This window comes from Phyllobates terribilis, unplaced genomic scaffold (assembly GCF_046119375.1).
Source record: "Phyllobates terribilis strain yellow unplaced genomic scaffold, ASM4611937v1 Scaffold_8__6_contigs__length_399053987, whole genome shotgun sequence".
Taxonomy (NCBI): Eukaryota; Metazoa; Chordata; class Amphibia; order Anura; family Dendrobatidae; genus Phyllobates; species Phyllobates terribilis.
The window spans coordinates 366569636-366593973 of NW_027362768.1; the positions used below are offsets into that span (position 1 = coordinate 366569636).

At 50.0% G+C, this 24338-nt stretch overlaps 1 protein-coding gene across 4 annotated transcripts in view; it reads left to right on the plus strand.

Annotated features, from left to right (window-relative positions):
* Positions 1 to 16483, plus strand: part of CCDC71 (coiled-coil domain containing 71) — a 36816-nt gene extending 20333 nt beyond the window's left edge. For 2 of the 4 annotated variants that reach the window (XM_073644851.1, XM_073644849.1), the window contains exons 2-6: positions 5096 to 5216; positions 11937 to 12059; positions 12712 to 12809; positions 15289 to 15383; positions 15896 to 16483. In XM_073644851.1, coding sequence (XP_073500952.1) covers positions 5200 to 5216; positions 11937 to 12059; positions 12712 to 12809; positions 15289 to 15383; positions 15896 to 16096 — 534 coding nt within the window. In that variant the 5' untranslated portion in view covers positions 5096 to 5199 and the 3' untranslated portion in view covers positions 16097 to 16483. Of the gene's footprint in view, positions 1 to 4876; positions 4996 to 5095; positions 5217 to 11718; positions 12060 to 12711; positions 12810 to 15288; positions 15384 to 15895 lie in introns of those variants that run through there. The other 2 variants (XM_073644850.1, XM_073644848.1) reach the window with 2 other exon arrangements.
* The last annotated feature ends 7855 nt before the right edge of the window (positions 16484 to 24338 follow it).

Here is a 24338-nt window from a genome sequence, read left to right on the forward strand (position 1 = left end):
GTTTAACCATTTAAATGCTGCCATCAATCTAAAAAACGTCATTTAAATGGCGAGAGTACCTGGCACAATTGTTCCACCCACTACTGCCCGCAGCCGCCATCTTGGTCCTCCCGTGAAGCCCCGGCCTAGGAGATTGTGATTTCTCCTATACACTGCAATATTCTAAGATCAAACAATTGCAGGATCACGGGGATGGAAAAATAAAGTAAAAAATGAAGGAAAAAAAGTTTAAAAAATGAAATAGAAGACAAACGGTGCCAGATTTATTTATTTGTTTTTTAAATATTTTTAGCCCAAAATATGTGTAGGGAAAAAAAAATGTCCCTGGCCTGTAATGAATGTTTTTGAGAAACTTTTAGTTTTTTTTTGTCATCACTGGAATTCTTCTCCACTTCAGTAATTAATGAGTCACTTGGACACGGGGCGTTGGGTTCATCCACCTTTCCACACTCTTGAGGCTAAATTCTCACTTTTTCTGGATTTTCTTTCACTGTCAATAGTCGGCGGGGAACTTGCCACATACTCGACGGCGTCGGCTGTTTCACTGACCGTCGCGGCCCGTAACGGAGAGCGACATCGGCCGAGAAGTCCGAGCCTTCGTGAATGAATTTCGGCGGACAGGGAATTTTCAAAAATGTTTGTATTCCTCCATCACCTGGAGAAAACTTTGCGATTAGGGCCGACCCGACTAATATTACAGATCCCCGAAGTTGGGGCAACGCTACAACTACAGCTGCCAAATTCACCCGGACTTATTAGACGGGCAATATTGGTGGTCTCGGTGGGTTTGTAACGTCTAGGTAAAACTGAGAGGGCGAAGCTTGATGGGTATTTAAAGGGGCATCCACAAGAATAAGTAATCCTAGTATATGGGATGACCTAGTGATCCAGAGGAGGTTGCGCTCCATTCATTACCAGCCAAGCCATTACGGTCAGTCTCGTAGTCAATGCATGGAGATCAGACGTAGCCTTGTTCTTACGATCCGAGACTTTGGACTCCCAGTGATCAATAAGTCGTCCCGGGGATAGGAGAGAACTTTTAATTTTTGGGGAAACTCCTTAAGAAGAGTCGGCGTCATTCGCTTTCCCCTCAGGTCCCGCGCCAGACACAACACTGTATTAGTTCAGCGTGAAGTGTCCCTTTTAAGGACCTCGCTATGGAGCATTCGTGTTGTTTTTGTTCCTGATATTCTCCACCTTTTCGTTCTGCAGTTATCATACGTATCCGCTGACCAGAGTATTTATTTTACCCCCCACGTGTTACCGCCGGCGTCGCGCCATCATTCCGTTCACACCGTATACTGCGACATTTCAAGACGAACCCTTTTTTTTTTTTTTTCTTTCTGTATTAAGTTATTATTAAGCTGCAGCCCAAATATTGTGGAGTGTTGATTTATGTAAATTACTTTTAGATTTCTATTTTACGTTTTCTGTTAATATATGTATTTTTACTTATGGAAAAAAATAAAACAGTTAATGCATTCTGTAAAAAAAAAATTAAAAAAATAATAAAAATGGTACAAAAAAAAAACAAAACACTAAGGTGGGTGTCAAACATTGACCATCATTTTTTATGACTTTCTATATGGTCTTCTTTTTTTTTTTTTTCTTGCACTGGTGCCTCAATATAGACTGGGAATTATTTTTGTTTCTGAAGGGATTGACATGGATCTTATCGTGACAACGGCGCCTGTCGGGTGCGATATCTTGGGCAGTAAAGGAACGGTTAGTTCTGTGTGATGGATCTGACAACGGCCAAATTAAGATGTCAAGACGATGAGGGCAGATCTTTTAGGGGTGGTGGTTCTGGGGTCGCAGGCCAAATATAACCACCCTGCGGGCCAATGTGAGGCTATTATTCTGCATGGGGGGGCCCATCATTCCGCATGGAGGACTAGGGGGGGGCCATCATGCTGCATGGAGGACTATGGGGGAAGCCCATCATTCCGCATGGAGGACTATGGGGGGGGAGCATCATTCTGTATGGGGGGGGGGGGCATCATTCTGTATGGGGGGGCCCATTCCCCATGGGGGACTATGCGGGGGCGCATTATTTTGTAGACTGGTTGGCCCGCAACTTTGTCCCAAGTTTTTCATTTTGGCCCTCTGTGTGTTCGGATGTACCTGGGGTGCAGCGGTTGCCACCCACAGATAATGGGCTAAAGAAGGATATTTGGTAGCGAGCAAAAGTCACCCTGTCTATCTTCAGAAGAGCCAGAGTATCACCCATTCCTAAAAATGACTACTGGCTGTGATGGAGGTCAGTGCACCCTGGAGCATCGCTGCCTGGCTGTATAGACGCCACCCCTCGGTGCCCCCCACTTGTCTGTAATGGGCTCATGAGTATCAGACCTAGACCATGGTGCAATGGACCAAGGTGACTCCTATGCATTCACCTTGTTGATGGCAGGGTGCATGGGCGTCACCTGGGCAAGAGATGGCACCAGGACACCCTAAGGGAAGAAGACGGAGTTAGTGCGATGGAGTAAGGTTCTGCTGGGTAACATGGATGTGTCACATACCTTCACCCCCTCACCGACCTAATATACACGTCAAAAAAATGGTGTCAGGAACATGAGAAAGAAGTCAAGGTGATGTGATATCTCCTAATTCTCAATCTGGAAAATTAAGTCTGGTCCATGAAGGCTGAATCTCTGGCTCATTCCTCTCCATAGACTTCTATAGGCAGCTGGTGGAAAGTTGCAGGTTCAAGTTCAATGTAAAACTGCTGTTCACTTAAGAATATGTAAATGGAGTCGGTCTGCACAGAATGACTGTACAAACCAAGCACAGGTGTTCGGTGCACCAGGGTGTGGCCAAACAACTCCACCTTCCCACCTGCTTGTTTACTTTATCTCCACCCCCCTCCCCCCATTATTTGATTGACAGCTCTGACTATATAGAGCCAGAGAAGGAGGAAAACAAGCAGATGGGAAGGTGTAGTTAAGTGTTTGCCCCGACATGATGCACCGAGCGCCTATGCTTGGTGTGAGCAGTCATTCCGTGTTGACAAAGTACTTATAAAGGATCTCCCCGCTCGCATCGTGGTGCCACGTATCACAGGAATCTTGTGTATCCAGAAGCAAAAGTCTTGTTGGCCTTAGATCAAGCTTGTGCCTCCAATAATGCAACGAGAATCTAGTAACTGGGAACTGAAATCCGGGAAATACAGAACCACATCGACTAGATATTAATGCGCTGAGGCCCGACATGAGCTACAGAGCAGCCGGGTTTTGCACGTTGGGGCCATGTTCCCACGTAGCGTAAGTGCTCTGTGGGGGGTTTGTGCAGAAAATCTGCAGTGTTTAACAATTCAAGTGAGCTGGATGTGATGTCCTGAAAATCGCACACTATGCGTTTTGGAGACGCAACTGAATTGCATTTTTTTTTGTGCTTTTTTTTTTTTTTTTCTATAATGGGGAGATTGAAAAAAACAAATACATTTTTAAGTGCAGAATGACAGCTCTTCTGTGCTAACACACTCGGTAAAAAAAAAAAAAAGCTGCTTGAAATCTGCACTAAAAATGTATAAAAAAGGAGAAAAAAAAACCACTGCAAAACTGCAGAAACAAAAGCAGCGAAAATAGAGCAGGATTGATGGTCACAGTCAACGAAGGGTTCATCTTCTGAGCCCGCTGCAGTAAAGATGGTAGCGGCAGCATCTCTGGTGATCATAGGCCGCCAGGGTTAATGTCAGGACATCTCATGGTCCAAGGCGGTGAAGGGGTTAATGTCAGCATCCCTGGTGGTCTAGAGCAGTGAAGGGGTTAATGTCAGCATCCCTGGTGGTCTAGAGCAGTGAAGGGGTTAATGTCAGCATCCCTGGTGGTCTAGAGCAGTGAAGGGGTTAATGTCAGCATCCCTGGTGGTCTAGAGCAGTGGAGGGGTTAATGTCAGCATCCCTGGTGGTCTAGAGCAGTGAAGGGGTTAATGTCAGCATACCTGGTGGTCTAGAGCAGTGAAGGGGTTAATGTCAGCATCCCTGGTGGTCTAGAGCAGTGAAGGGGTTAATGTCAGCATACCTGGTGGTCTAGAGCCTTTCCTCCCTGCACTGATTATAGAGGGGAGCGCAGCATATTTGCCAATATTACTGTTGGTCTATGACCCGGTCCCACACAGAAATCTCCCCAGAACCGAAACCCTTTTTTTTTTGGCACAGGACAGATCCGAATTTGCTGAGATTGCATCTGAAAAGTTGGGACGGTTCTGGCAAATTCGGTAATATGGGCAGGTATGTTGGAGGAGGGGGAAGAGAGAGGACTGTGCTGCTGTAACAACTGGTCCCATGACCGGGCAGAGCGATTCGGGGGTCTCTGCCTGACCATTAGGTGGAGAAGGGACTATGTATACGGCTTGTACCAATATGCATTTTTCTTCCGTCTATTGGTGACGCTTGATGCAGCTGTTTATTATCACTGACACTAGGTGGCGCTGCTTTTCCTATACATCCATATTGACAGCAATCGATATGAGGAAGCTTTTATATTTTATGGGTCTGGGGGCGAGACCCCAGTTATGAATTAATGGCCGCCTGCGTCTCTATTTTGGCATCTGAAAGACTTTTAACTTCTGGTTGTAAACAATTTCTGCACCCACCGTTCAATGACTGCAAGCAGAGATCCTGAAATCTGTGGGTAATTAATACAGAAAGTATATTATTAAAGAGCACAACTTTTCATCATAAAAACGAATAAGTTGCTAAGGCCGGAAACCCCATAAGGAACAGCAAAGATTAAATAAGTAATCTGGTCGCTCTCATTGCTCATTAGTCCTGGAGAAATCCTGCCGGAAACACAAGGGTTAATCTGCTAACCACTTCCATCTTTGCCTATTGGCTTGCTGAAGCTTTGCCATTTTAGACAAGGGGGTGGGATTTAACCTTTTGCCCTAGTGCAGGGGAGAGGCTCCTGCTGCAGACAGCAGAGAGTGAAGAGGAGTAGGGAAGCCATGGCTGATCTCCCCAGACACAGAGAAGATTTGGAAAGAGTCTTATTGGTTTGATATCATGTTATTTTCCTCTGGTCATGATTGGGTTAATATGTTTGGACATTTAATATGTTGGCGCTTAATCACCCTAATTAGGTCCTTTCTGCAGGTCCTTACCGCACATTGTGCAACGTCGCCACATGTGATGAAACTCCACTTATAGGTAACGTGAGGCCGGAGTGGCCGGATTTCACATTCCCACACAGAGAAGTCATGGACGCGTCATGGAGGTACGAGCCGTCTTGTTATATAGTTATACTGAGTGTCACAGCCTGAGGACCCCCAGTAACTGCCACAGTGCCCCCATTGTCAGACATCGGGCCTCCAGTAGCGGCCACAGTACGCACATTGCCAACCACAATGCCCATATTGCTGCCGCCGGGCTCTTGGTAACAGCCACAGTATTCCTATTGCCAGCCACAATGCCCCCATTACTGCCACTAAACCCTTAGCCATAGCCACAGTACTCTCATTGCCTGTTTGAGACCCAAGTAACACCCACAGTGCCCCCATTGTCAGCCATATCCTTCAGTCACAGCCACAGTGCCCCCATTGTCAGCCATGCCCTCCAGTCACAGCCACAGTGCCCCCATAGTCATCCATGTCCTCCAGTCACAGCCACCGTGCCCCCATTGTCAGCCATGTCCTCCAGTCACAGCCACAGTGCCCCCATTGTCAGCCATGTCCTCCAGTCACAGCCACCGTGCCCCCATTGTCAGCCATGTCCTCCAGTCACAGCCACAGTGCCCCCATTGTCAGCCATGTCCTCCAGTCATAGCCACAGTGCCCCCATTGTCAGCCATGTCCTCCAGTCACAGCCACCGTGCCCCCATTGTCAGCCATGCCCTCCAGTCACAGCCACAGTGCCCCCATTGTCATCCATGTCCTTCAGTCACAGCCACAGTGCCCCCATTGTCAGCCATGTCCTTCAGTCACAGCCACCGTGCCCCCATTGTCAGCCATGTCCTCCAGTCACAGCCACCGTGCCCCCATTGTCAGCCATGTCCTCCAGTCATAGCCACAGTGCCCCCATTGTCAGCCATGTCCTCCAGTCACAGGCACAGTGCCCCCATTGTCAGCCATGTCCTCCAGTCAAAGCCACAGTGCCCCCATTGTCAGCCATGTCCTCCAGTCAAAGCCACAGTGCCCCCATTGTCAGTCATGCCCTCCAGTCACAGCCACAGTGCCCCCATTGTCAGTCATGCCCTCCAGTCATAGCCACAGTGCCACCATTGTCAGCCATGTTCTCTAGTAGCATCCACAGTGCCCCCATTGTCAGCCATGTCCTTCAGTCACAGCCACAGTGCCCCCATTGTCAGCCATGTCCTTCAGTCACAGCCACCGTGCCCCCATTGTCAGCCATGTCCTCCAGTCACAGCCACCGTGCCCCCATTGTCAGCCATGTCCTCCAGTCACAGCCACCGTGCTCCCATTGTCAGTCATGCCCCCTAGTCAAAGCCACAGTGCCCCCATTGTCAGTCATGCCCCCTAGTCAAAGCCACAGTGCCCCCATTGTCAGTCATGCCCTCCAGTCACAGCCACAATGCCCCCTTTGTCAGTCATGCCATCCAGTCACAGCTACAGTGCCCCCATTGTCAGTCATGCCCTTAAGTCACAGCTACAGTGCCCCCATTGTCAGTCATGCCCTCCAGTCACAGCCACAGTGCCCCCATTGTCAGTCATGCCCTTAAGTCACAGCTACAGTGCCCCCATTGTCAGTCATGCCCTCCAGTCACAGCCACAATGCCCCCATTGTCAGCCATGCCCTCCAGTCACAGTGCCCCCATTGTCAGCCATGCCCTCCAGTCACAGTGCCCCCATTGTCAGCCATGCCCTCCAGTCACAGCCACAGTGCCCCCTTTGTTCAGTAATGCCCCCCAGTCAAAACCACTGTTTCCCCCTTTGTCAAGTCATGCCCTCCAGTCACAGTCAGAGTGCCCCCATTGTCAAGTCATGCCCTCCAGTCACAGTGCCCCCATTGTCAGTCATGCCCTCCAGTCACAGCCACAATGCCCCCATTGTCAGTCATGCCCTCCAGTCACAGCCACAATGCCCCCATTGTCAGTCATGCCCTCCAGTCACTGTCACAGTGCCCCCATTGTCAGCCATGCCCTCCAGTCACAGTGCCCCCATTGTCAGCCATGCCCTCCAGTCAGAGCCACAATGCCCCCATTGTCAGTCATGCCCCCCAGTCAAAGCCACTGTGCCCCCATTGTCAAGTCATGCCCTCCAGTCACAGCCACAATGCCCCCATTGTCAGTCATGTTCTCCAGTCACAGCCACAGTGCCCTTTGTAAGGCCATGTTCTCTAGTAGCATCCACAGTGCCCCCATTGTCAGCCATGTCCTCCAGCCACAGTGCCCCCATTGTCAGCCATGCCCTCCAGTCATAGCCACAGTGCCCCCATTGTCAGCCATGTCCTCCAGTCATAACCACTGTGCCCCCATTGTCAGCCATGCCCCCCAGTCACAGCCACCTTGCCCCCACTGTCAGTCATGCCCTCCAGTCACAGCCACAGTGCCCCCATTGTCAGCCATGCCCTCCAGTCACAGCCACCGTGCCCCCATTGTCATCCATGTCCTTCAGTCACAGCCACAGTGCCCCCATTGTCAGCCATGTCCTTCAGTCACAGCCACCGTGCCCCCATTGTCAGCCATGTCCTCCAGTCACAGCCACCGTGCCCCCATTGTCAGCCATGTCCTCCAGTCATAGCCACAGTGCCCCCATTGTCAGCCATGTCCTCCAGTCAAAGCCACAGTGCCCCCATTGTCAGCCATGTCCTCCAGTCAAAGCCACAGTGCCCCATTGTCAGTCATGCCCTCCAGTCACAGCCACAGTGCCCCCATTGTCAGTCATGCCCTCCAGTCATAGCCACAGTGCCACCATTGTCAGCCATGTTCTCTAGTAGCATCCACAGTGCCCCCATTGTCAGCCATGTCCTTCAGTCACAGCCACAGTGCCCCCATTGTCAGCCATGTCCTTCAGTCACAGCCACCGTGCCCCCATTGTCAGCCATGTCCTCCAGTCACAGCCACCGTGCCCCCATTGTCAGCCATGTCCTCCAGTCACAGCCACCGTGCTCCCATTGTCAGTCATGCCCCCTAGTCAAAGCCACAGTGCCCCCATTGTCAGTCATGCCCTCCAGTCACAGCCACAATGCCCCCTTTGTCAGTCATGCCATCCAGTCACAGCTACAGTGCCCCCATTGTCAGTCATGCCCTTAAGTCACAGCTACAGTGCCCCCATTGTCAGTCATGCCCTCCAGTCACAGCCACAATGCCCCCATTGTCAGCCATGCCCTCCAGTCACAGTGCCCCCATTGTCAGCCATGCCCTCCAGTCACAGTGCCCCCATTGTCAGCCATGCCCTCCAGTCACAGCCACAGTGCCCCCTTTGTTCAGTAATGCCCCCCAGTCAAAACCACTGTTTCCCCCTTTGTCAAGTCATGCCCTCCAGTCACAGTCACAGTGCCCCCATTGTCAAGTCATGCCCTCCAGTCACAGTGCCCCCATTGTCAGTCATGCCCTCCAGTCACAGCCACAATGCCCCCATTGTCAGTCATGCCCTCCAGTCACAGCCACAATGCCCCCATTGTCAGTCATGCCCTCCAGTCACAGTCACAGTGCCCCCATTGTCAGCCATGCCCTCCAGTCACAGTGCCCCCATTGTCAGCCATGCCCTCCAGTCACAGCCACAATGCCCCCATTGTCAGTCATGCCCCCAGTCAAAGCCACTGTGCCCCCATTGTCAAGTCATGCCCTCCAGTCACAGCCACAATGCCCCCATTGTCAGTCATGTTCTCCAGTCACAGCCACAGTGCCCTTTGTAAGGCCATGTTCTCTAGTAGCATCCACAGTGCCCCCATTGTCAGCCATGTCCTCCAGCCACAGTGCCCCCATTGTCAGCCATGCCCTCCAGTCATAGCCACAGTGCCCCCATTGTCAGCCATGTCCTCCAGTCATAACCACTGTGCCCCCATTGTCAGCCATGCCCCCCAGTCACAGCCACCTTGCCCCCACTGTCAGTCATGCCCTCCAGTCACAGCCACAGTGCCCCCATTGTCAGCCATGCCCTCCAGTCACAGCCACCGTGCCCCCATTGTCATCCATGTCCTTCAGTCACAGCCACAGTGCCCCCATTGTCAGCCATGTCCTTCAGTCACAGCCACCGTGCCCCCATTGTCAGCCATGTCCTCCAGTCACAGCCACCGTGCCCCCATTGTCAGCCATGTCCTCCAGTCATAGCCACAGTGCCCCCATTGTCAGCCATGTCCTCCAGTCAAAGCCACAGTGCCCCCATTGTCAGCCATGTCCTCCAGTCAAAGCCACAGTGCCCCCATTGTCAGTCATGCCCTCCAGTCACAGCCACAGTGCCCCCATTGTCAGTCATGCCCTCCAGTCATAGCCACAGTGCCACCATTGTCAGCCATGTTCTCTAGTAGCATCCACAGTGCCCCCATTGTCAGCCATGTCCTTCAGTCACAGCCACAGTGCCCCCATTGTCAGCCATGTCCTTCAGTCAAAGCCACACTGCCCCCATTGTCAGCCATGTCCTCCAGTCAAAGCCACAGTGCCCCCATTGTCAGTCATGTCCTCCAGTCACAGCCACAGTGCCCCCATTGTCAGTCATGCCCTCCAGTCATAGCCACAGTGCCACCATTGTCAGCCATGTTCTCTAGTAGCATCCACAGTGCCCCCATTGTCAGCCATGTCCTTCAGTCACAGCCACAGTGCCCCCATTGTCAGCCATGTCCTTCAGTCAAAGCCACAGTGCCCCCATTGTCAGCCATGTCCTCCAGTCAAAGCCACAGTGCCCCCATTGTCAGTCATGTCCTCCAGTCACAGCCACAGTGCCCCCATTGTCAGCCATGTCCTCCAGTCAAAGCCACAGTGCCCCCATTGTCAGCCATGTCCTCCAGTCAAAGCCACAGTGCCCCCATTGTCAGCCATGTCCTCCAGTCAAAGCCACAGTGCCCCCATTGTCAGTCATGCCCTCCAGTCACAGCCACAGTGCCCCCATTGTCAGTCATGCCCTCCAGTCATAGCCACAGTGCCACCATTGTCAGCCATGTTCTCTAGTAGCATCCACAGTGCCCCCATTGTCAGCCATGTCCTTCAGTCACAGCCACAGTGCCCCCATTGTCAGCCATGTCCTTCAGTCACAGCCACCGTGCCCCCATTGTCAGCCATGTCCTCCAGTCACAGCCACCGTGCCCCCATTGTCAGCCATGTCCTCCAGTCACAGCCACCGTGCTCCCATTGTCAGTCATGCCCTCCAGTCACAGCCACAATGCCCCCTTTGTCAGTCATGCCATCCAGTCACAGCTACAGTGCCCCCATTGTCAGTCATGCCCTTAAGTCACAGCTACAGTGCCCCCATTGTCAGTCATGCCCTCCAGTCACAGTGCCCCCATTGTCAGTCATGCCCTCCAGTCACAGTGCCCCCATTGTCAGCCATGCCCTCCAGTCACAGTGCCCCCATTGTCAGCCATGCCCTCCAGTCACAGCCACAGTGCCCCCTTTGTTCAGTAATGCCCCCCAGTCAAAACCACTGTGCCCCCCCTTGTCAAGTCATGCCCTCCAGTCACAGTCACAGTGCCCCCATTGTCAAGTCATGCCCTCCAGTCACAGTGCCCCCATTGTCAGTCATGCCCTCCAGTCACAGCCACAATGCCCCCATTGTCAGTCATGCCCTCCAGTCACAGCCACAATGCCCCCATTGTCAGTCATGCCCTCCAGTCACAGTCACAGTGCCCCCATTGTCAGCCATGCCCTCCAGTCACAGTGCCCCCATTGTCAGCCATGCCCTCCAGTCACAGCCACAATGCCCCCATTGTCAGCCATGCCCTCCAGTCACAGCCACAGTGCCCTTTGTAAGGCCATGTTCTCTAGTAGCATCCACAGTGCCCCCATTGTCAGCCATGTCCTCCAGCCACAGTGCCCCCATTGTTAGCCATGCCCTCCAGTCATAGCCACAGTGCCCCCATTGTCAGCCATGTCCTCCAGTCATAACCACTGTGCCCCCATTGTCAGTCATGCCCCCCAGTCACAGCCACCTTGCCCCCACTGTCAGCCATGCCCTCCAGTCACAGCTACAGTGCCCCCATTGTCAGCCATGCCCTCCAGTCACAGCTACAGTGCCCCCATTGTCAGCCATGTCCTCCAGTCATAGCCACTGTGCCCCCATTGTCAGTCATGCCCCCCAGTCACAGCCACCTTGCCCCCACTGTCAGCATGCCCTCCAGTCACAGCTACAGTGCCCCCATTGTCAGCCATGTCCTCCAGCCACAGTGCCCCCATTGTCAGCCATGTCCTCCAGCCACCGTGCCCCCATTGTCAGCCATGCCCTCCAGTAGTAGCCTCAGTGCCCCCATTGTCAGCCACATATCCCCCTCCCTCCATGGAAGGTAAGTTACTGGTAGTGCGCCCCCTAGTGGGGTTAGTTGGTGGTCTCCTCTCACCAGTTGGACTCAGCAATACACAGATACGTTTGGCAGTTAGTGATAGGATATAGTGTAACATGGCGACTATACGATCTATGGCTGTGATGAGCCGCCGGTCCCCTTTATGGGACGGTGATTTGGGGGCGATGAATGCAGTGCCGACCTCCGCAGACCCCCTCTCTGTTAGTAGTGCCGCTCTCCGGCAGGTTTCCTACTCAGGGGGGCAGAGAGGAGCGGCCGCTCTCAGGATAGGCTGCAATTTTATACTTATTAATAATTACCAGGGGAAAAACTGAGAACCATTAGGAGACGGAGGTCACTATGACAACACTCCCTGGACAGTATAAAAGAAGCGCTGTGCACGGTGATCATTCCAGCAGCTCGAGAAGGGAAATCTGCCCCGGATACGTTGTATATAGAGAGTCTGGATTATCTGTGGAAGGTTGTCAGTTATGGCTGGTTGTCAGAATTGGAGAATGAGCCCTAATCAGAGGAATTATGTCCGCAGAAGTGACTCCGGCAATAGCCCGATGTGCCGCAGCGTCTGCGAAATGCTGCAAGAGTCATCCGAAGAGGAGGATGGGGGTGATGGGTCTGGTGGAAATCTGACTTACGTGCAGCAGCTGCAGAGGTAAGTGGCAGGGGGTCATTAATACAGCAAGTAAATTGGGAAGGTGCATATGATAAAATGCATCAGCCGCTAAAACTGGAAATAAGTCACACCGTCCGCACCGCTCATTAGTCTGCAGCATTGAAATGGTTAATGTTATAGAAATCCAGCAGAGAACACGGGGTTAATCTCCCACTGATTGCTTCCATCTCTGCCCAATGACTGGCCGCGGATCCACCTCCATACACAAAGGTGGGCTGAACTTTCATCTTTTGTCCTCCTGCAGAGAGGGCAGAGGGAGAGGCTCCTGCTGCAGGCAGTTAGTAGTGGGTGAAGGTAGGCGGAGTTTGTTCATGAACAGTAGACAGGTAGAGGTCAAGAAGGGCGGAAAACAAAAATGATAAGGCCATGTATACAATTCTATGCTCAGGCACCAGGTTATGGGGGCACAGGCCTTAAAATGTTTACAGCAACTGGACATTGGTGTGTGCTGGCCCTTTAAGAATCCGATGACGGTCCCGGCATGTGTTCATGACGTTCATTAATAGGGCGCTTGCTTTGTGGAGCAATATACTAAATGTCAGACTGCAAAATTTTAGGAGCGAAGAGGAATTGTGTAGGGACAGATCCGGATACGAAGCTTTAAGTGATAATAGATTATTTGCTTCCGAAGGATTTTGGGTGATGAAACGGCTGAATACTTTCTGCATCCTCCCCCCATGGAGTTCCACATCAGCGCCTCGTTACAAAGTATTCTGGACCAGATGGAAGGTAACATGAAGCCCCCCCCGGACCTCGATGTAAAATGTGCACTTGTCCCAACCTGCCATCTGTCGCTTATAATATTGCAGTCTTCTTATGTTACAGGGGTCTTGGGGTCTGGGTGTGACTTCTGCAACTGCCCCCCCATATTGTATCGCCCCTGACACTATATTAGAGAGCTGGTTTTGTCTGGAGAAGCACTTAGTGAATGTAGCAAAGCCCGGGTGATGTAGCAGAACTCAATTTGTCAGGAGACTCACGTAGAAAATGTAGAAGAGCCCAGCGGTGTAGCAGCGCAGAATTTGTCAGTGAACTTACAGTTGTGCTCAAAAGTTTACATACCCCGGCAGAATTTTTCCTTTATTGGCCTTGTTTCAGAGAATATGAATGATAAGAAAAAAAACTTTTCCTCCCCTCATGGCTATTGGTTGGGTGAAGCCATTTATTGTCAAACTACTGTGTTTTCTCTTTTTAAATCTTAATGACAGACTCTTGCATCTTTCATCCAGCCACTGACGTTTCTGGATTGTGAGTCATGGGGAAAGCAAAAGAATTGTCAACGGATCTACGGGAAAAGGTAGTTGAACTGTATAACATAGGAAAGGGATACAAAAAATATCTGATAATGCCAGTCAGCAGCGTTCAAACTGATTAACAAATGGAAAATCAGGGGTTGTGTAAAAACCAAACCACGGTCAGGTAGACCAACAAAAATTTCGGCCACAACTGCCAGGAAAATTGTTCGTGATGCAAAGAAAAACCCACATATAACATCAGCTGAAATTCAGGACTCTGAAAACTAGTGGTGTGGCTGTTTCAAGATGCACAATAAGGAGGCACTTGAAGAAAAATGGGCTGCGTGGTCGAGTCGCCAGAAGAAATCCATTACTGCGCAAAAGGCCACAAAGTATCTCACCTACAATATGCCAAACAGCACAGAGATAAGCCTCAAAACGTCTGGAACAAGGTAATTTGGAGTGATGAGACCAAAATTGAACTTTTTGGCCACAACCATAAACATTACATTTGGAGAGAGGTCAACAAGGCCTATAATGAAAGGAACACCATTCCTACAGTAAAGCACGGGGGTGGATCGCTGATGTTTTGGGGATGTGTTAGCTACAAAGGCACATGAAACTTGGTAAAAGTTGAATGAAAGATGAATGCAGAACGTTATCAGCAAATACTGGAGGCAAATTTGCACTCATCAGCCCGGAAGCTGAGCATGGGACGTACTTGGACCTTCCAACATGACAACGATTCAAAACAGAAGGCCAAGTCGACCTGTCATTGGCTACAGCAGAACAAAGTGAAGGTTCTGGAGTGGCCATCTCAGTCTCCTGACCTCAATATCATTGAGCCATTCTGGGGAGATCTCAAGCGCGCAGTTCATGCTAGACAGCCCAGGAATTTACAGGAACTGGAGGCTTTTTGCCAAGAAGAATGGGCAGCTTTACCATCCGAGAAAATAAAGAACCTCATGCACAACAACCACAAAAGACTTCAAGCTGTCATTGATGTTAGAGGGGGCAATACACAGTATTAAGACTTGGGGTATGTGAACCTTTGATCAGGGTCATTTGGATGTCTTTGGTTGTCATTAAAATTTAAAAAGAGAAAACACAGTAGTTTGACAATAAATGGCTTCACCCAACCAATAACCATAAGTGGAGAAAAAGGTTTTTTGTTATCATTCATATTCTCTGAAACAAGGCCAAGAAAGGAAAAATTCTGCCGGGGTGTGTAGACTTTTGAGCACAACTGTACATAGTGAATGTACCAGAGCACAGGCAATTTTAGCAGAGGCGGGTTTGTGAGTTGACTCGAGAGTGAATGTAGCAGAGCCCAGGTGATGTTGCAAAGCTCAATTTGCCAGGAGACTTACATAGAGAAAGTAGCTGAGCCCAGCAGCGTAGCAGAGCTGGATTTGTCAATGAGCTCACATAATGAATGTACCAAAGCCCAGGCATTTTAGCAGAGATGGGTTTGTGAGTAGACTCAGAGTGAATGTAGCAGAGCCCAGGTGATGTGACTGAGCTCAATTTGTCAGAGGACTTATATAGAGAATGTAGCAGAGACCAGCAGTGTAGCAGAATTGGATTTGTCAGTGAACTCACAGTCAATCTACCAGAGCCCAAGCAATTTAGCAGAGATGGGTTTGCAAGCAGAGTCACAAAGTGAATGTAGCAGAGCCCAGGTGATGTAGCAGAGCTGAGTTTTATCAGAAGGCACTGTAGTGGCCATCAGAGGAGAGCCGAATTCCCATAAACTGATGGTGCAGGAACAGGGAGAGACCGCTTTAGACGGGGCAGGTAACAACCCTCCCTCACCCCCCCCATGCTGATTTTCACATCGGGTAGCAGATCGGAATTAGAGGGACCCCTTAATTAGGAGCTTTTGTATTGAGACTCCTGGTCCTGCTTCTGTTTTGGCTCAGTTCACATTGAGGTCTTGCAGCCGCCACATCTCTTCCCATGGCTTTTTGCAGATACACCAGGAGCAGAAGAATTATGGAGAATCCTGCAAGAGAAATCTAAGCAGAAACTGAAAGAGGAATACGGGGAACCAATTTCACAGGAAGAGGTGAGTTTAAAAAAAAAAAATCTCTAAAAATAGTGACAGAAAGCAGCTGCTTTTAGTCTTTTTGAGTGGCAATATTTAGTTTGGCCTCCAGGTGGCGATACATCCTTCACAGTAAAATTCCAGCATTGCCAAGACGCTGGGGACTCCTTCAGTGGTAACTTATTCCCAAAAAATCAAGTTTTTCCCTATCCACAAAACAGGAGATAACTTGTAGATTGCTGGGGGTCCGGACACTGGGAAACCCAGTGATGCTAGATTGGGACTCTGGCATATCTTTCAACCTTCCTGGATCCAGTGGGGGAGCTTTCCTGCAGCTTCAGGAAGTTGGGGGTACGGATACATAGTGAATACAATGTAACACATCCTCGCGCATGCAATTATATTCCCATTTTTATGACAGCAAGTAGAGATCTTGAAAAAGGGAGCGGAGTTTATAGGCAAAGGATATTGGAAAGTTGTAGAACTTTTCGTCATTTAGTGACCAAACTTTGTGCATTTTTTTTATTTTTAAGATCAATCTGCTCAGGAACTTCGCTCAGCGTCCGGCGATGCAGAAAGTGTCCAGAAAACGCCGCCAGCTCATCTACATCAGGCAACTGCTGGAGTCTCACCAAGACCAAACCGACCTGCTGCTCTCCAGTAATCCATTCCCTGACATGAACGACGACCAAGGGATGGAGGGATCCACAAGATTTCTTCATCAGATTTCATAATCTACTATCCCCTAAATCTAGTTTAGTAATATATATTTTTCTTTGTATCGGTCATAGCTCCAAATTCCCTGCAAAGCTATAAAACTAAATAATACAATTTAATTCTACCAGCAGCCACCACTAGGGGGAGCGCTTCTGGAGCTGACTGCATACTGAGTTGTCAGCGAGATAAATGTACAAGCAGTATGCAGTGAGCTCCCCCTGGTGGTAGCTGAGGGGACAGATCACTGCCTTCTTACAAAGTCAGTACACTTCTCTCCTGAAATGCTCTGTGCTGCTACATTTGTTTCCATAATCTAGTTACTCACTGAATATTCTGTCCACACTCACTTGTAAGCTGGTAATAATATATGGAGAAATAAAGAAATTTGTAAATGTAATCCAAAACTTATTTTGACTTTCGCAAAATAAATGTCCAATTATTGTGATGGAAGCGAAACTCTCAGGTAATAAATCTTATTAGGGGAAGAGATCATCTCCTTCTCCTTCCACCTCATATTTCCCATTTCTCTGCCTGCAGGGTCTTTGTGAATGTTCAGAACCTTCGTCAGTCCCCAAACATTTGGTATAAAAGATGGAGTAAGGGGGAAGGAGGGATATGCAACTGCAGTTTCTCATTTCCAGTGTGTTTGTGAGACTGGAGGCTGCGAGAGGGGAAAGGAGCTTCTCATTCTCCAGCTCTTACGTCACACCACGAAGAAGAACGTATTCCATAGCATCAAAGAGCGTAACTAGAGGAGTGTGGACCCCATACTAGAGGAGTATGCCTCCATATACGAATAATAACCCCTATGTGCCTCAATGTGCTAATAACCCTTTCTGTGCCTACATAAATGAATAAATCGCCCTTTGTGCCTGGCTCGATATGATAATAATGCCCCTATTGTGTCCCTATATATTAATAATGCCCCCTCGTGCCTCCATATAATAATACCCCTTTCTGTGCCTCCATATAATAATACCCCCATTGTGTCCCTATATATTAATAATGCCCCCTCTGTGCCTCCATATAATAATGCCCCTTCTGTGCCTCCATATAATAATGCCCCCTCTGTGCCTCCATATAATAATGCCCCCTCTGTGCCTCCATATAATAATGCCCCCTCTGTTCCTCCATATAATAATACCCCTGTCTGTGCCTCCATATAATAATACCCCCTCTGTGCCTCCATATAATAATGCCCCCTCTGTGCCTCCATATAATAATACCCCCTCTGTGCCTCCATATAATAATGCCTCCTCTGTGCCTCCATATAATAATGCCCCCTCTGTGCCTCCATATAATAATGCCCCCTCTGTGCCTCCATATAATGCCCCTCTGTGCCTCCATATAATAATACCCCCTCTGTGCCTCCATATAATAATGCCCCCTCTGTGCCTCCATATAATAATGCCCCCTCTGTGCCTCCATATAATAATGCCCCCTCTGTGCCTCCATATAATAATGCCTCCTCTGTGCCTCCATATAATAATGCCTCTGTCTGTGCCTCCATATAATAATGCCTCCTCTGTGCCTCCATATAATAATGCCCCCTCTGTGCCTCCATATAATAATACCCCCTCTGTGCCTCCATATAATAATGCCCCCTCTGTGCCTCCATATAATAATACCTCTGTCTGTGCCTCCATATAATAATGCCTCCTCTGTGCCTCCATATAATAATGCCCCCTCTGTGCCTCCATATAATAATACCCCCTCTGTGCCTCCATATAATAATGCCTCCTCTGTGCCTCCATATAATAATGCCCCCTCTGTGCCTCCATATAATAATGCCCCCTCTGTGCCTCCATATAATGCCCCTCTGTGCCTCCATATAATAATACCCCCTCTGTGCCTCCATATAATAATGCCCCCTCTGTGCCTCCATATAATAATGCCTCCTCTGTGCCTCCATATAATAATGCCCCCTCTGTGCCTCCATATAATGCCCCTCTGTGCCTCCATATAATAATGCCTCCTCTGTGCCTCCATATAATAATGCCCCCTCTGTGCCTCCATATAATAATGCCTCCTCTGTGCCTCCATATAATAATGCCTCCTCTGTGCCTCCATATAATAATGCCCCCTCTGTGCCTCCATATAATGCCCCTCTGTGCCTCCATATAATAATGCCCCCTCTGTGCCTCCATATAATGCCCCTCTGTGCCTCCATATAATAATGCCTCCTCTGTGCCTCCATATAATAATGCCTCCTCTGTGCCTCCATATAATAATGCCCCCTCTGTGCCTCCATATAATAATGCCCCCTCTGTGCTCTGAATGGCTCCCTGCTCCACCACAGCTGTCATCTGTACATACGTCCTGCAGACACATATGGAGCAGTGTCCTCCTGGGGGTCCGGTCGCTCTCGTCCTCCGGGAGCGGTCGCGGTTGCAGATCGTTACGCCATTGGTGGCATCTCTATATGTGGAGAGTCGGCCCCTCCAGAAAGGCTGCTGGAGAGGTTGCGTCCAATCTATAGACTCTGCAGCATTAGGCCCAAGCCCCCCATTAAGAGAATTAAAGGGCAGAGTGATCTGAACCAGAGTGTGTTCTTTTAAATTTTGAGTCAAATTTTAAGATCTGTCCTAGGCCCTGATCCCCCCATCGTGTGCCACTGTCATCCTAATATGGCCCTAGAATGGAAATAACCAATGCGGTGGTAGCAGGTTGCAATACTTGTGATTGCCTCCAGGTGGCAGTATAGTCACAGCCACACTCGCAGGATTCGCTCCCTGGGTGGCTGATGCCATTTCTCATGCTCACTGCTCTTTCTTCTTTTCTGTACCCATGACGTGTCCAGACAAACATCCTGCGGCAGAGAGCGGGGAACAGCCACAACAGCGTTATATTAGGGAATTGCTATCCATGCAGCACCCTGGTATTGGTGCAGCTGAGCACAAGGGGTCCTCCTGCTGAGACCACCAGAAATCCGCTGTGTTCAGTTTCGCTGCAGCGCCTCCACAGGAGAAATGAGGAATTACACATTTCAGCATTTTACCTGGAGGAGGCCCCTGCGGTGATCTCCAGACTCCAGTACATGAAACCTACATATCCCGGCGGATGTTGGTACAAGCCGCGTGTTTACCTCCACTGTGTACACAGCGCCTATAGCTGGAGGAAGCCCCTCCTGCCCATGCACTGACCCCTCACCTGGAGAAGTCCTGGTAACCCCACCTGTGCCGGAGGGGCCCATCCCCTGGTTACCATAACAACCACAAAAATTAGATTAGGAAGATGCAACTGTTTTTTTGTGACTTTCAGATATTTATATACATAGAAATGTACTTGTTGAGTGGGATTGTATGAGACATGTGGGGGCACTGTGGAGGTAATATGTATGTATGTCCCTGTTTTGGGGGCTCTGTAGGTGTCACTGTTATGGGGATCTGTAGGTGTCACTGTTATGGGGGCTCTGTAGATTATGGGGGCTCTGTATGTGTCACTGTTATGGGGCTCTGTAGATTATGGGGGCTCTGTATGTGTTACTGTTATGGGGATCTGTAGGTGTCACTGTTATGGGGATCTGTAGGTGTCACTGTTATGGGGGCTCTGTAGGTGTCACTGTTATGGGGGCTCTGTAGATTATGGGGGCTCTGTATGTGTCACTGTTATGAGTCTCTGTAGGTGTCACTGTTATGGGGCTCTGTAGATGTCACTGTTATGGGGCTCTAGATTATGGGGGCTCTGTAGGTGTCACTGTTATGGGGATCTGTAGATCTCCCTGTTATGGGTATCTGTAGGTATCACTGTTATGGGGGATCTGTAGATGTCACTGTTATGGGGATCTGTAGATCTCCCTGTTATGGGTATCTGTAGGTATCACTGTTATGGGGGCTCTGTAGGTGTCACTGTTATGGGGGCTCTGTAGATGTCACTGTTATGGGGGCTTTGTAGGTGTCACTGTTATGGGAGCTCTGTATGTGTCACTGTTATAGGGATCTGTAGGTGTCACTGTTATGGGGGCTCTGTAGGTGTCACTGTTATGGGGGCTCTGTAGGTGTCACTGTTATGAGTCTCTGTAGGTGTCACTGTTATGGGGGCTCTGTAGGTGTCACTGTTATGGGGGCTCTGTAGATTATGGGGGCTCTGTAGGTGTCACTGTTATGGGGGCTCTGTAGATGTCACTGTTATGGGGCTCTGTAGATTATGGGGGCTCTGTAGGTGTCACTGTTATGGGAGCTCTGTAGGTATCACTGTTATGGGGGCTCTGTAGATGTCACTGTTATGGGGATCTGTAGATCTCCCTGTTATGGGTATCTGTAGGTATCACTGTTATGGGGGCTCTGTAGGTGTCACTGTTATGGGGATCTGTAGATGTCCCTGTTATGGGTATCTGTAGGTATCACTGTTATGGGGGCTCTGTAGATGTCACTGTTATGAGGGCTTTGTAGGTGTCACTGTTATGGGAGCTCTGTATGTGTCACTGTTATAGGGATCTGTAGGTGTCACTGTTATGGGGGCTCTGTAGGTGTCACTGTTATGGGGGCTCTGTAGATTATGGGGGCTCTGTATGTGTCACTGTTATGAGGCTCTGTAGGTGTCACTGTTATGGGGGCTCTGTAGATTATGGGGGCTCTGTAGGTGTCACTGTTATGGGAGCTCTGTAGGTGTCACTGTTATGGGGATCTGTAGATGTCCCTGTTATGGGTATCTGTAGGTATCACTGTTATGGGGGATCTGTAGATGTCACTGTTATGGGGGCTTTGTAGGTGTCACTTATGGGGGCTCTGTAGGTGTCACTGTTATGGGGCTCTGTAGGTGTCACTGTTATGGGGGCTCTGTAGGTGTCACTGTTATGGGGGCTCTGTAGATTATGGGGGCTCTGTATGTGTCACTGTTATGAGGCTCTGTAGGTGTCACTGTTATGGGGGCTCTGTAGATTATGGGGGCTCTGTAGGTGTCACTGTTATGGGGCTTTGTAGGTGTCACTGTTATGGGGGCTCTGTAGGTGTCACTGTTATGGGGATCTGTAGGTGTCACTGCTATGGGGGCTCTGTAGATGTCACTGTTATGGGGGCTCTGTAGATTATGGGGGCTCTGTATGTGTCACTGTTATGAGGCTCTGCAGGTGTCACTGTTATGGGGGCTCTGTAGATTATGGGGGCTCTGTAGGTGTCACTGTTATGGGGCTCTGTAGATTATGGGGGCTCTGTAGGTGTCACTGTTATGGGGGCTATGTTGTATGTGCACTGTTATGGGGCTCTAGATTATGGGGGCTCTGTAGGTGTCACTGTTATGTGAGCTCTGTATGTGTCACTGTTATGGGGCTCTGTAAATTATGGAGGCTCTGTAGGTGTCACTGTTATGGGGATCTGTTGGTGTCACTGTTATGGGGGCTATGTATGTGTCACTGTTATGGGGCTCTGTAGATTATGGGAGCTCTGTAGGTATCACTGTTATGGGAGCTCTGTAGGTGTCACTGTTATGGGGCTCTGTAGGTGTCACTGTTATGGGGGTTCTGTAGATGTCACTGTTATGGGGCTCTGTAGATTATGGGGGCTCTGTAGGTATCACTGTTATGGGGGCTCTGTAGATGTCACTGTTATGGGGGCTTTGTAGGTGTCACTGTTATGGGAGCTCTGTATGTGTCACTGTTATGGGGCTCTGTAAATTATGGAGGCTCTGTAGGTGTCACTGTTATGGGGATCTGTTGGTGTCACTGTTATGGGGGCTATGTATGTGTCACTGTTATGGGGCTCTGTAGATTATGGGAGCTCTGTAGGTATCACTGTTATGGGAGCTCTGTAGGTGTCACTGTTATGGGGGCTCTGTAGGTGTCACTGTTATGGGGCTCTGTAGGTGTCACTGTTATGGGGGCTCTTTAGATGTCACTGTTATGGGGCTCTGTAGATTATGGGGGCTCTGTAGGTGTCACTGTTATGGGGGCTCTGTAGGTGTCACTGTTATGGGGGCTCTGTAGATGTCACTGTTATGGGGGCTTTGTAGGTGTCACTGTTATGGGGGCTCTGTAGGTGTCACTGTTATGGGGCTCTGTAGGTGTCACTGTTTTGGGGGCTCTGTAGATGTCACTGTTATGGGGGGTTTGTAGGTGTCACTGTTATGGGGATCTGTAGATGTCCCTGTTATGGGGATCTGTAGGTGTCACTGTTATGGGGGCTTTGTAGGTGTCACTGTTATGGGGACTCTGTAGGTGTCACTGTTATGGGGCTCTGTAGGTGTCACTGTTATGGGGGCTCTGTAGGTGTCACTATTATAGTGGCTCTGTAGGTGTCACTATTATAGGGGCTCTGTAGGTGTCACTGTTATGGGGCTCTGTAGGTGTCACTGTTATGGGGGCTCTGTAGGTGTCACTATTATAGGGGCTCTGTAGGTGTCACTATTATAGGGGCTCTGTAGGTGTCACTGTTATGGGGTTCTGTAGGTGTCACTGTTATGGGGCTCTGTAGGTGTCACTATTATAGGGGCTCTGTAGGTGTCACTGTTATGGGGCTCTGTAGGTGTCACTGTTATGGGGGCTCTGTAGGTGTCACTATTATAGGGGCTCTGTAGGTGTCACTGTTATGGGGCTCTGTAGGTGTCACTGTTATGGGGCTCTATAGGTGTCACTGTTATGGAGATCTGTAGGTGTCACTGTTATGAAGGCACTGTAGATTATTATTATTATTTATATAGCACCATTGATTCCATGGTGCTGTACATAAGAAGGGGTTACATACAAAATACAGATAATCCTTACAGTAAACAAACTAACAATGATAGACTGGTACAGAGGGAAGAGGACCCTGCTCTTACGGGCTTTCATTCTATAGGAATGGGGAAGGAGACGGTAGGTTGGGGGGGTTGCGGCAGCTCCAGTGGTGGTGAGGTGGCAGCTCCGGTGGTGGTGAGGAGGCAGTTCCGGTGGTGCTGAGGTGGCAGCTCCGGTGGTGGTGAGGAGGCAGTTCCGGTGGTGCTGAGGTGGCAGCTCCGGTGGTGGTGAGGAGGCAGCTCCGGTGGTGCTGAGGTGGCAGCTCCGGTGGTGGTGAGGAGGCAGCTCCGGTGGTGCTGAGGTGGCTACTCCGGTGGTGGTGAGACGGCAGCTCCGGTGGTGCTGAGGTGGCAGCTCCGGTGGTGGTGAGGAGGAAGCTCCGGTGGTGGTGAGGAGGCAGTTCCGGTGGTGCTGAGGTGGCAGCTCCGGTGGTGGTGAGGAGGCAGTTCCGGTGGTGCTGAGGTGGCAGCTCCGGTGGTGGTGAGGAGGCAGCTCCGGTGGTGCTGAGGTGGCAGCTCCGGTGGTGGTGAGGAGGCAGCTCCGGTGGTGCTGAGGTGGCAGCTCCGGTGGTGGTGAGGAGGCAGCTCCGGTGGTGGTGAGGAGGCAGCTCCGGTGGTGCTGAGGTGGCTGCTCCGGTGGTGGTGAGACGGCAGCTCCGGTGGTGCTGAGGTGGCAGCTCCGGTGGTGGTGAGGCGGAAGCTCCGGTGGTGGTGAGGAGGCAGCTCATGGCAGGCTGTAGCTTTCTTGAAGAGATGGGTTTTCAGGTTCCGTCTGAAATATTTGATTGTAGTCCATAATCGGATGTGTTGGGGCACAGAATTCCAGAGGTTGGGGGATATTCGGGAGAAGTCTTGGAGGCGATTGCGTGAGGAATAGTGATGAGCGAGCATGCTTGTTTAACCCTTTAACTGAGCATGCTCGGGTGCTTACCGAGTATCTTCGGTGTGCTTGTGTATTATGTTTGAGTCCCTGCGTCTGCATGATTTACGGCTGTTAGATGGCATCAACACATGCAGGGATTGCCTGTTTGGTAGGGAATACTCACATGTGTTGAGGCTGTCTAACAGCCATAAATCATGCAGACCAGGGACTCAAACATAATATACAAGCACGCCGAAGATACTCAGTAAGCACCCGAGCATGCTCAGTTAAAGGCTTAAACAAGTCCGCTCGCTCATCGCTAGTGAGGAACAAATAAGTGTGGAGGAGAGAAGGAGGTCTTGGGAGGACGGGAGATTACGTGAGGGAAGATATCGGAGATTAGTTCAGAGATGTAAGGAGGAGAGAGGTTATGGGTGGCTTTGTAGGTCAATGTTAGTAGTTTGAACTGGATTCGTTGGAGAATTGGGAGCCAATTAAGTATCTGCAGAGGGGAGAAGCGGAGGAATAGCGAGGAGAGAGGTGGATTAGTCGGGCAGCAGAGTTGAGGATGGACTGGAGAGGTGCGAGAATGTTAGCATTAAGGCCACAGAGGAGGATGTTGCAGTAGTGAAGGCGGGAAATGATGAGGGCATGCACAAGCAGTTTAGTAGATTGAGGGTTGAGGAAAG